The sequence below is a fragment of the Dromiciops gliroides genome, chromosome 3 (assembly GCF_019393635.1).
Source record: "Dromiciops gliroides isolate mDroGli1 chromosome 3, mDroGli1.pri, whole genome shotgun sequence".
Taxonomy (NCBI): domain Eukaryota; kingdom Metazoa; phylum Chordata; class Mammalia; order Microbiotheria; family Microbiotheriidae; genus Dromiciops; species Dromiciops gliroides.
In genome coordinates this window covers 475,114,599-475,126,288 of record NC_057863.1, presented here as the reverse complement: position 1 = coordinate 475,126,288, position 11,690 = coordinate 475,114,599, and the positions used below count along the sequence as shown (strand labels likewise).

The 11,690-nt window shown below is 35.5% G+C and overlaps 1 protein-coding gene across 1 annotated transcript in view; it reads left to right on the top strand.

The window, feature by feature from the left end:
• Window positions 1–5,358: 5,358 nt before the first annotated feature.
• The window catches only part of PDS5B (PDS5 cohesin associated factor B), a 171,207-nt gene continuing 164,875 nt past the window's right edge, over window positions 5,359–11,690 (top strand). The window contains 6 exon segments of the mRNA XM_043995123.1: window positions 5,359–5,395; window positions 5,397–5,426; window positions 5,428–5,487; window positions 10,666–10,709; window positions 10,711–10,792; window positions 10,794–10,880. Coding sequence (XP_043851058.1) covers window positions 5,378–5,395; window positions 5,397–5,426; window positions 5,428–5,487; window positions 10,666–10,709; window positions 10,711–10,792; window positions 10,794–10,880 — 321 coding nt within the window. The 5' untranslated portion in view covers window positions 5,359–5,377.

Here is an 11,690-nt window from a genome sequence, read left to right as displayed (position 1 = left end):
GTCAGGATAGCACAAGATCTAGCAGCTTCTACATTAAAGGACCAGAGGGCATGGAATATAATATTCCAAAGGGCAAAGAAATGGGATTACAACCACGAATCACCTACCAGCAAAACTCAGCATTATCTTTCAGTGGAAAAAATGGGACTTCAATGAAAAAGAAGACTTTCAGATATTTGTGATGAAAAGACCTGAACTGAATGGCAAATTTGACTTTCAAATACAAGACCCTAGAGAACCATAAAAAAAATAATTGGAGCTGGGGGACATACCTGGGGTCATACAGTAGGTGACTGTCTTGTGTCTGAGGCCAGGTTTTGGCTGGGATCCCCCTGGGTCCAGGGGTGAGGATTTGTCCACTATGTCACTTAGCTAGATGATAACATCTTTAGGGTTAAATTGAGGGGTGAAGGGAATTCATTGGGGGAGGGGGAAGGGCAGAAGTGAAATCCTACATGAAAGAAACAGGAAAAAGGCTTATGGAGTGGGGGAGGAGATGGAGAGGAACAGGGCAGTAAATGAATTTTACACTCATCAGAAAGGCTCAAAGATCTTAAAACTCATCAGAGCTGCCTCAAGGAGGGACTAATAGACACATCCAACTGGGTGGAGTAATCTATTTAATCTGGGCAGTAAATGAGCCTAACACTCATTAAAATTGGCTCAAAGACCTCAATCTCATTAGAATTGGCTCAAGGTGGGACTAATGTACACACTCAATTGGGTAGAATAATCTCTATAACCCTGCAGGAAAATAGGAGGGGAAGGGGATAAAGAGAGAGGGGCAAAAGAAGGAAGGGCAGAGTGGGGGAGGGGACAGGCAGAAGCAAATCCCTTTTGAAGAGTGATAGGATGAAAGAAGATGGATAATAGAATAAATATCATGGGGAAGGAATAGGATGGAAGGGAAACAGTTAACAATAGTAATCATGAAAAAGTGAAAAGGGGGAAAAAATTGTACAAAAATATTTATAGCAACTCTTGGTGGAGGCTAGGAATTGAAAATTCAAGGGAATGTCCATCAATTGAGGAATGATGGGAAAAGCTGTGTTATATGATTATAGTGGAATGGACTTGTGCTACAGGAAATGACAAACAGGATGATCCCCTGAAAAACCTTGAAAGACTATTGAACATCGATGTATGGTGAAGTGAGAAGAGCTGAGAGGACATTGTGCGTAGTGACAGCAGTATTGTTCATGAGTAATTGTGAATGACTTAGCTACTCTCAGCAGTACAGTGATCCAGGACAATCCCAAGGAACTAATGAGGAAGCTTACTATGCACCCCTATAGAAGAACTGATAAAAAGAACACTTGTGGAAGTTTTGATAAATATTTATTGACTATGTTTAATATACTATGTTAAATGTGTATTGTTTATTATGTTTGTTAAATATTTGTGGTTATAACAAAATTAGAAAAAAACCGGTCATGTAGCTAGTTAGTGTCTGAGACGGGATTTGAACAAAGGCATACGTATCTATTTGCTTCACCTTACATTTCCAAAAGTATTCTTCCCATCTTTATAAGAAGGAATAACAATTAGGAAATAGGTGGTTCAGGTTAAATAACATATTAAGCCAGTTTGATGTTAAATACCCCTTTGCAAAGAAGCAGGGGGTAAAGTATTTCTCATATATTTGGGGCCAAACGAGTCATTATACTTTTTCAGCATTCACTTTTGACTATATATTGTTTTTTTGATTCTGTTAATTCCCTATGTAGCAGTTTGAGTAAGTTTTTCTATGCTTCTCTGTATTCTTCATATTAATTAGTTCTTAATGTTAAAATATGAGAATCTGTTTAGCAATTCTCCAGTGTTTAGGCCTATTTCTTGTTTCTGTTTCTTCTTTTTGTTTCCTGTTACCACCAAAACTGCTGCTGTTAAATATTTTTGTGTATGTGGGACCTTTCTGTCAGACTTTTTTGAGGGGAGGCTGTATGCTTAGCAGTGAGATCTATGTCAGAGTATAAACATTTTAGTTGTTTTATGAAGCTTAATTCTAAATTGTTCTCTAAAATGGCTTAACTAATTTAAAGTGTATTATTACTATACATGACTTTTCAAAACCTCTACAACATTGATAGCTTTGGGTCATTGTTGCCAATTTTCTGGGGGTGAAGTGAAAACTCAGTTACCTTAATTTACATTTTTCTAATTAGTAGTGATTTGAGTACTATTCCTACATTGTTAATAATTTACAATTTCTTTTTAGAGCATTTGTTAATAGCTTTTGACTTTTAAAATCCCACATCGAATGTCATTTCTTGTGGATAATGTGGAGACAAAAACAGTAGGATGCTAACTGATAGAGATTAGAAGTAAGAAAGAATAACTAAAGATAGTACCAAGGTTTTGAACTTGAGCAGGTTTAGAAGATAATAGTAACTCACATTTATATAATGTTTAAAATATGTAATTACATGGCTTTTACAAAGCACTTCACTCCAAACAATCTTGTGAAGTAGTTAATACAAATTTTTATGCTTATTTATGGATAAGGACATTAATTCAGATAATTTACTTCACAGTCACATAGCTGATTGGTGTTTAGAATTGGAATATGAACCTATCTTGGTATCTTGGTTCTAAGTGCACTGTTCCTTTCATTATACCATTAGATAATACATTCTGTTTTGAACATACTGGGTTTTTTTTTTTGGGGGGGTGAGTTTGGAGGAGAATACATGTTATTTTGACTAAGTAGTAGTTCTCCCCCCCCCCCCCCCCCCAAATATTCCTTGAGAACAGTTAGGTATTTAAGTATTTCTTCTCACTTTTGTCTCTGAATGCTTTCAAAACTCAGGTCAGGTATCATCTTTTTTTCTTAAGTTTCCCTTATCCCACCAGTTATTACCTTCTTCCCATCTCAGTTTTCCTTGTAGAATGCTGCATGTTATATTATCTTTGTATTCCTTGAGTAGAATAAGCTCCTTGAGGGTAAGATCTCTCTCTCTCTCTCTCTCTCTCTCTCTCTCTCTCTCTCTCTCTCTCTCTCTCTCTCTCTCTCTGTCAATCTTTGTATCCCCAGGGTTTAGCACAATGCCTAGCATATAGTATATGCTTAATAAATGCTTGTTAAATTGAACTATTGATAGTGCATTTTAATGTCTATTTTGTAGTTTACTGTTAAACGGAAGGAAGGTTGTATGCTTTACTTTTAGTAATTTGCTATCAGCATTGTCTATTGTATTTGATAATGTTTTGTTGCCTTTGGTGGTGTTTTATTTGCATTGTAGCCTTTTTTATATTGTTGCTTTGACTTTGCTTCCTTTTCTCTTACTCATTTCATATAATTCTTTCTAGAACATGTTGAATTTAAAATGTCTATAGGACATATAGGTGGAGATTGAGTTTTAGAACTTAGGAGATGGGTGGTTAGGGCTAGAGATAAAGATTTTTGGGGGTCAATAATGTAAAGCTGATCAAACCATGAAGCAAAATCAGATGATCATGGCAGAAGAATGAAGAAATGAGACCTGAGAACAGAACTTTGGGGAACACTCATGGGGTGTGGGGGTGTAGTGTTAAAATAAAGGTAAGGAGTCAAATAGGATAATAAAAATGATAGGAGTAAAGACAAGCATCTCTTTGTAGCCCATTAAAGAGAAGATATTCAGAAACTTAGGAGGAAGTCAATGATATCAAATACCATAGAAATGTTTTTAGAATTAGTCATAGGTTTAGAAGTGGAAGGCAACTTAGAAGTCATAGATACCAACCCCTTAACAAAAGGTAGTAAGAAGTAGCAAAGCCAAGATTTGAACCAATATTTTCTGACTATAAACCCATTGCTTTTTCTACTGAACTACATTGTCTTTCAATTAGGAGATATTTGGTAGCCTCTAGGAATTAAGGAGAGAATAATGATAAGAATATAAATAACTTTTAATAGATTTTGCTATCTTTTATATATTTTATGCTCATATGGAAAAGGGGGAAAGTACTAAGAGATATGTGTATTCTTTGGACCAGTCACTAAATCTCTGGGAGAGTGAAGAAGTGAAGTTTATTTCCTTACCTGTAAAAATTAGAGATTTGAATTAGATGATCTTTTAGGTTTTTTGCCCCCTTAAATGCTGTGACTGACCTGGCATGGCAAAATATTATGAAAAATTAGAAGAGTAGAGATGGAATTCTTGGAGGATAGTGGCACTTGTGGAATTCAGTAGGTGATTTGGTGAGGAGTACATTTCATGCATAGGCAACTGTATAGAGGTGGAAAAGAGTTGGTTTTGGAATGGCGAGTGGTCCAACTGTTCACAGTCATATAGAAACACTTAAAAAGGATTATTTGTGAGAACAAGACTAGAAAAGGTAGAGGCGAAGAATTTGTTGACATCAATAAGAACAGGTTGGCCACAAAAGGAGATTCTGGATTAGGTAGTCAGATTAACCAAAATTATTTGAATTTTGGGTAAAACTTTATAAAATAATTTTAAAATAACTTTAATTGAGGTCTTTTGTTTTTATATCACCTGCATTTCCTCATATATCCCTTCCCCTTTCCCTCCTAGAAAACCAGCCTTTATAACAAAGGATGAAAAAGAGGGGGAAAAAAAGTTCAGCAAAACTCACCAGCATATTGAACAAGTCTGAAATTATATTCAGTGTCGCCCCACATCTGCAACAAGGGTAGGGCTGGGGATGAAATACTTTTTCATATCTCTTCTTTGGGGCCAAACTTGGTCATTATAATTTTTGCAGTCTTCAGTTTCAGTCGTTTTGTTTTTGTTTTCCATTTTCATTGTTTATAGTCATTGTGCATATTATTTTCCTGGTTCTACTTCACTTTGCAACAGTTCATTTTAAGTCTTCCCATACTTCTTTGTATTTATCATATTAATTATTTCTTATAGCATAGTAATATTCTATTACATTCATGTATTCCTACTTCCTTAGCCATTCTTGTAGATTAATTTTTATGCACCTCATTGTATCAGTAACAAATTTCAAATTAATTTAGGCAAGTTTTTATAACTTAGGCAATAGCTGTAACTTTAATTTGTTTTTTATTGTGTTTTCCTTGAGAGTATTTTATAGGCATATTATTCCCTGTTAATTTGTTTCATGAAACTATGACTGTAAACATAACAAGGGGAGGGGGAGGGATAAGGGTAGGGGGTGGGTGTAGGAGCAGGAGTTTTTCTATTCAGGAGCTGGGGAAATAATGAATTTACAATGGGGGTGTGGTGGGATATGGCTATAATACCTTAATGTTATTAATGTTCAGGACTTATAGGACAAGATTATGTGGGGGATATGTCTATATTGATATTCTTTGTCCTGTATCATCTAGTTAATAATTTATGTGTGAATATATAAACGTACTTTAATTTGTTTTTCTTGTTTTAGGGGTTGAAATATTTCAGTCATGGCTCATTCAAAGACCAAGGGCCAATGATGGAAAAATTACTTATCCTTCCTGGAGTCAAAGAGATCTCAGACAAAATATCTAAAGAGGAGATGGTGAGACGGTTAAAGGTTAGTACTATCTGGCTATATTAAAAACCACGTTTATTTTTTGCTTTGGATTTTTTTGGATTGACCTGTGATGTCATTGGTGTAAAGAATTCTCTGTGGGCAGATTCTCCCTACCAGTGTAGATTAGTACTTGCTCTGTTTCAGAAAGTTGCTGAGAGCACTGAGGAGTTGGCCAGTATGGAGGATGGAGGACTTGAATGACAGCTTTTATTGACTCCAGCCTCTTGTTGACCCTCCTAAGCAACATGGACTTATTTACCACTTCTGTGTACATGGCTACCATATCTATATATCCAGCCCCAGTTTCTCTTCTGAACTCAAGTCCTGTATCAAGAACTACCTGTTACACATTGAACTGGATATGTTAGATACCTCAAACTCAGGATGCCCCAAACAGAAATCATTATCTTTCCAAAAATTCACCCCTTTTCCAAACTTCCCTATTATTGAGGTCACTACCATCCTTCGAGTAGTCCAGGTTCTCACTCTTTCTTTCATCCTCAGCTCCTTTCTTCACACGTGCAATTGTCAGATCTCCACAACCCTTCTTGGATATGCCTCCCCCTTTCCACTCACACAGCTACCACACTAGTTGAGGTCCATATCACCTCTTACTTGAACTATTGCAGTAGCTTTCTTTTTGATCTTTCTACCTCTTGTCTCTCTTCACTCTAGTTTGTCCTCTACATAGTTGTCAAAAGTGTCCTAAAGTATAACTCTGACCATGTCAAACTCCAGTGGCTACCTGTACCTCTAGTATAAACTATAAACTCTGTTTGGCATTTGAAATGTGACCTTTTCCTACCTTTCCAGTTGACTTACTCACATATTATCTTCCATGCTTTCTACAATTCAGGAGCTTTGTTCTACTTGTTATTCTGCATGATGCTCCATTGTCTATCTTTCTTCCGTTTCACTGGCTGTCCTCTTGTCCCGTCCCCACCTCCATCCTGGAATTCCTGGTTTCCTTTATACTGAGTTAAGATGCCAACTACTGTTGGAGATCTTTCCTGGTCCTGCCTCACAGGGTGTTAGGGCTTTCCCTTCTGCAGTTATCTTCTATTTGATTAGTATGTGTATACATCTTGAAACTACCTATATATACATGTCTACTCCTTTAAAATGTAAGCTCTTTCAAGGCAGGCTGTTTTGTATTTATATCTCCAATGCTTAGTACAGAGCTTGACATATGGTCAATACTTAATTCTTGTTGATTCATTACCTCTCTTAGTAGCTGTTTATTTAAGCATCTCATATATGTAAAGCAGTGTTCCAAGCACCAAAACGATAGGGATATGAAGTATTCTTGTATAATGTTGAGGCAGCTAGGTGGCACAGTGGATTTGAGACTGGCTCGAAGTCAGGAAGACCTGACTTTGAGTACTGCCTCAGTTGCTTCCTAACTATATGACTCTAGGTATGTCTTTTAACCTCTCTCAGCCTCAGTTTCCCCATCTGTAAAATGGGAATGATAATACTACCTACTTACTAGGTAGTTGTGAGGATCAAATGAAATAATATATGTATGCTTTGTAAACATTAAAGCACTATAGGAATGCTTACCACCACTACTGTGCCTACTATGACAATGACCACTACTACCACCAACCATTGCTGTCATCATCACATTTCTAGAGTAATTTTTCATTTAAAATTTGATTGGCAATCAATTTAGAGTCTCTTATGATAGTCTCTATCATTATCTCTAACACTTGAAATTTGCTTCCTGAAAACATGGCTGAAAACATTGATTTTGAAAAGTTAAGCGCAGTCTCTGATGTCTACATGGCATATTTTTATAACCAAAAGTGACTCGAATATGTATTGTAGATTTGCATACATTGTGTATGCATAATGGCAACTAGCAGCAGGTGGTCTTTTTAATCAAGTAAGAAAGCATTGAGCAGATTTAATGTGCTAACCTATTTAATTTAATCTGTGTATGTTAGAGAGGCATTTCTAAAATTGTTATCTAAATAGAGTTAATAATGAAATTCGTTTGTATACATTTTGGTAATTTACATTTTCTTTATATTAACACAAATCCAGTCCATTGAAACTCTTCTAAAAGTAAAAGCAGCTGAGAAATTCCTTGATTTGCTTCCTGGTAATTTTATTCTTCAGAGTGAAGTGAAGGAGGGTGATTATTGTTGTTTTGTACTTGATTTGACGAGGTGAGTAGACAGGACAGGAACCTCAAGAGTAAGTGACCATGCTGGTTGTAGAGTTTGGTCAGATAGGGAAATGCCAGATAGCATTTGATGCCCCTGTTCCCTAGGCTCTGATTGGATAGAGTTCTGGAATTCAGAGAGAAAGGATAGGTAGGATTTCATGCTCTAAGATTAGATATTGCAGGTCAGATTAAATAGATTAGGGGATGCTTTCAAGAAACAAAATTCTGATTATAGAAGTACATATGGTTTTATTAAGAAGAAAATGGAGACCTATAAAGCGACTGATGCAACAGTCCAGGAACCTAATTCTTATATTTTAAAGAGATTCATATAGAAGAGCACTGGGCTTGGCGTCAGGAAGAAGTCATTTAATCTTTCTAGATCTGATTTCTTCACCTATAAAATGAGGATGTTGAACTTGATGACCTCCATGATCCCTTCTAGATATCCAGTCAGTAAACCCAGTATGGAAGTAGGATAGGTAACTGAGGATGAATATAAAGTAGCACATTCTTATAAGAACGATATCAGCAGTGTCTAAGCTGAGAACGAAGTACAGTAGCTGGACTGATGAATGCTATTCAGTAAAAAGGATTTTAAAGCTACATTGGGTACAGTAGGAAGATCAAGCAGGATAGTTGCTTGAAGGTTTATGGTACAAAAATAAAGATTTCGCAGATGATGGAAAGAAGGCAATATTGAACCCTTGGGATGCCATTGAAAAAGAGAATTACCTTTGATTTACTTTTTTGGCCCTCTCAGTTGCCTTTTCTGTAAAATGAGAGAGTTGGACAGAAAAATGTTTAAAGCCTCTCCCAACTCAAAATCTTCGATCCTATGATCAAGCTTTGTTGTTTCCCAGGATGTGGACAGTTTACAATGACCAAGGCTCAGTACTTAATATATGCTTTCTTGCTATATAGATATTAAAGCCTGTGGGATGGTAATGTTACAGAATAAAAGGCATGGAAAGGGGCACTTAGGTGGCGCAGTGGATAAAAGCACTGGCCCTGGACTCAGGAGTACCTGAGTTCAAATCCGGCCTCAGACACTTGACACTTACTAGCTGTGTGACCCTGGGCAAGGCACTTAACCCCCATTGCCCCCGCCAAAAAAAAAAAGGCATGGATAGGATTGTGATCTTTGCCATTTTTTAGGGGTGATTTCCTGTTGAGATCATAGATCCATCTACATAGGAAAGACTGACTTGTAATATAGCCTATTTATTTTGTTAATTTTCCATTTAAACTAGCCATTTAGAGAAAAAACATAAATTTGTATTTTTTTAAGATATGAAACAAGTATGTTTCACCTTGTCTAAACTCTTTAAAATTTTTGTTGTAGAGTGTTATTTCAAGTTGGTATATAATCATATGTATATCATCACTCTCTTTCAGTAAGGTGCCAGGCTTGAAGGTTGACTTATTATTCATGCCATTGTCTATTATTTAAGTCCCATGCTACTATCTTGGAACTACCTGGGTGCTCTCCTGATGATTCTCTAAGCAGCCAAACTACTTTTCATCTGAAAGAACAACCTGAAGTAGGATGGATACACCTAGTACAAGTTTAGGTACTTCTGCTCAATCATGAACTAGCTAGTGTATACATCTTGATATTGTACTTTGTCTTTATTCTGGACCTTAATTCATTGGTGTAGGAAACTTCAATGTGGAAGTTTCTTTCTTTGATAAAGATTGACAATTTCCTCTTAATTATTCCTTAGAGAATTGCCTTAGAGCATAGAGATTATAATGACTTTCCTGTGGTTACATATTTGTATGTGACTGAAGCAGGGCTTGAACCTAGGTCTTCTGGACCAAGGCCAGCTCTCTACATTATACCAGCCTTGCATATATACTTAAGAGTTTGATGACCGTAAATGAAAAATGACCTGATTAATATTCTGGTTTGCATTTGTAGCACACACTAGTGGAAGCCACTTGGGGGACCCTTTCTTTTTAACTAGATATAGATAGATAGATAGATTATTTGAATATAAAGTTCCTTAGGAGGTTTCTCTTGATTCTTCTGTGTTAAATTGTAGACTCTTGAGAATGGAATGTATTTTCCTTCTTTGTATACCTAGTGAGTAGCATTGTGCCTTACACATAGACATTTACTAAATGCTGGTTGAGTGATGAATATACACTAAGATATTATGCCTAACAATGTTTTTGATTTAGGTTATTGTAAATAATTATTAAAGGATTAGATTAGATTCAGTATCCTTATACCCATACTAACATATCTTGTGGTTTCTAATTCATATGCTTTATTGTGAGGTGATTCTAGAGAGAAATACACTTTTGTGTAGGATTTCGATTCCCTTTTCTCTGCTGCATAACACCCTGTATGTTATATTGGGCAAAGCGATGGGCTGTATAAACCAGTGTGTTATCTCCATCAGTGAGGTGGTATGGTAGTCGCCCTTTATGACAAAGAGAATGTACTCTGGGCATACATAACCTCTTTCCAACATAGATCTATCACCTATAAATTTCTTTAAATCCGTCTTTGGTCCTTTTTAAAAAAATTAGCACCATAGACTTCATTTTTCTTCTTTCTTCTTCTTCTTTTTTTTTGGACTTGACAGTCCAAATGGGAAACTAGAACATTATATTACATTTCTTTTATAGTGCATTATTTTCCCTCCCGTTATTTAAGGAGTAAAGATATTAAGGTACAAATAATAGTTATATGTTTTGGAGTATGCTCAGTATTCACAAACCAAAAACAAAGCAAAAACCCTTTAATCCAGATGTATACAATGATATGAGTTCTTTCCTCAGTAACCAATGCATGAATCTTAATCTTTTGAACAATCCGAATTTTGTTAATGCATTTGAAAGAACTTCCTGAAAATTTATTCAGTCATTGAATAATTCTTCTATATTGTTCTTTCAGTATTTTTATAAAAAATGTAATCAATGTTTCTTAGCTAAACTGTATTTTACATGAAAAGAAACTTTCTTATTTGATTCAGATTTTTTTTTGTGTGTAGATGGTTGTAAAAACTTTCATGGATATGGACAGGATTCTGAAGAAGAAAGGAGCTGTACCTAAAACTTGCTTTACACCTTGCTTCAGATTTTTTTCCTCAAGATCCTGATAAAGACGTTCGCTTGCTAGGTGGCATGTTGTCTTGCTGATATTTTTAGGAATTATGCTCCTGAAGCACCTTATACTTCACCAGACAAACTTGAAGGCAAGTATGATGTATTTTAAAACTTCATTCCCAAATTGATCCCATGTTGTAGCTTGTCATAGGTGAGGTCTTTCATGTTAGAAGTTTAGTTGAACCTTTTAATTAAAAAAATAAAGTCAGCATTAGTAGAACTAATCAGTTTTTGGCCTTGAGGTTTTTTTAAAAAAAAATTAATAGTATTTTTTTTTCTAGTTACATGTAAAGATAGTTTTCGAAATTAATTTTTATCAGACTTTGAGTTCAAAATTTTCTTCCTCCCCCTTCCCAAAATTGCAAGAAATCTGATTTAGGTTATATATATATACAATCACATTAAGCATATTTCCACATTAGTCATGTTGTGAAAGAAGAATCAGAACAAAAGGGAAAAACCTTGAAAAAGATTAACAAGCAACAACACAAAAAGTAAAAATAGTATGGTTCAATCTTCATTCAGATCCCACAGTTCTTTTCTGGATGTGGAGAACATTTTTCTACCATGAGTCCTTTGGAATTATCTTAGATCATTGTATTGTTGAGAAGAACTAAGTCTGTTCACAGCTGATCATCATACAGTGTTGCTGTTACTGTGTGCAGTGTTTTCCTGGTTCTACTTATTACTTGATGTTTTTATTTAAGGTGTGACAATAACTATCAAAGTAGGAACTAAGAATTATATATTTCTTAGAGTGCTGTTATGCTTATGAAAGCCTCTTGTTCTTTTCTCTTTAAACTCATAATTTTGAGATTTCATTCTTTGAGAAGCCTTTTGAACCATAAAGATAAAACTTATGTTAGTATGGTGTGGTTACTTCTGTAACTCACTGGCAGTTACCTCTTAA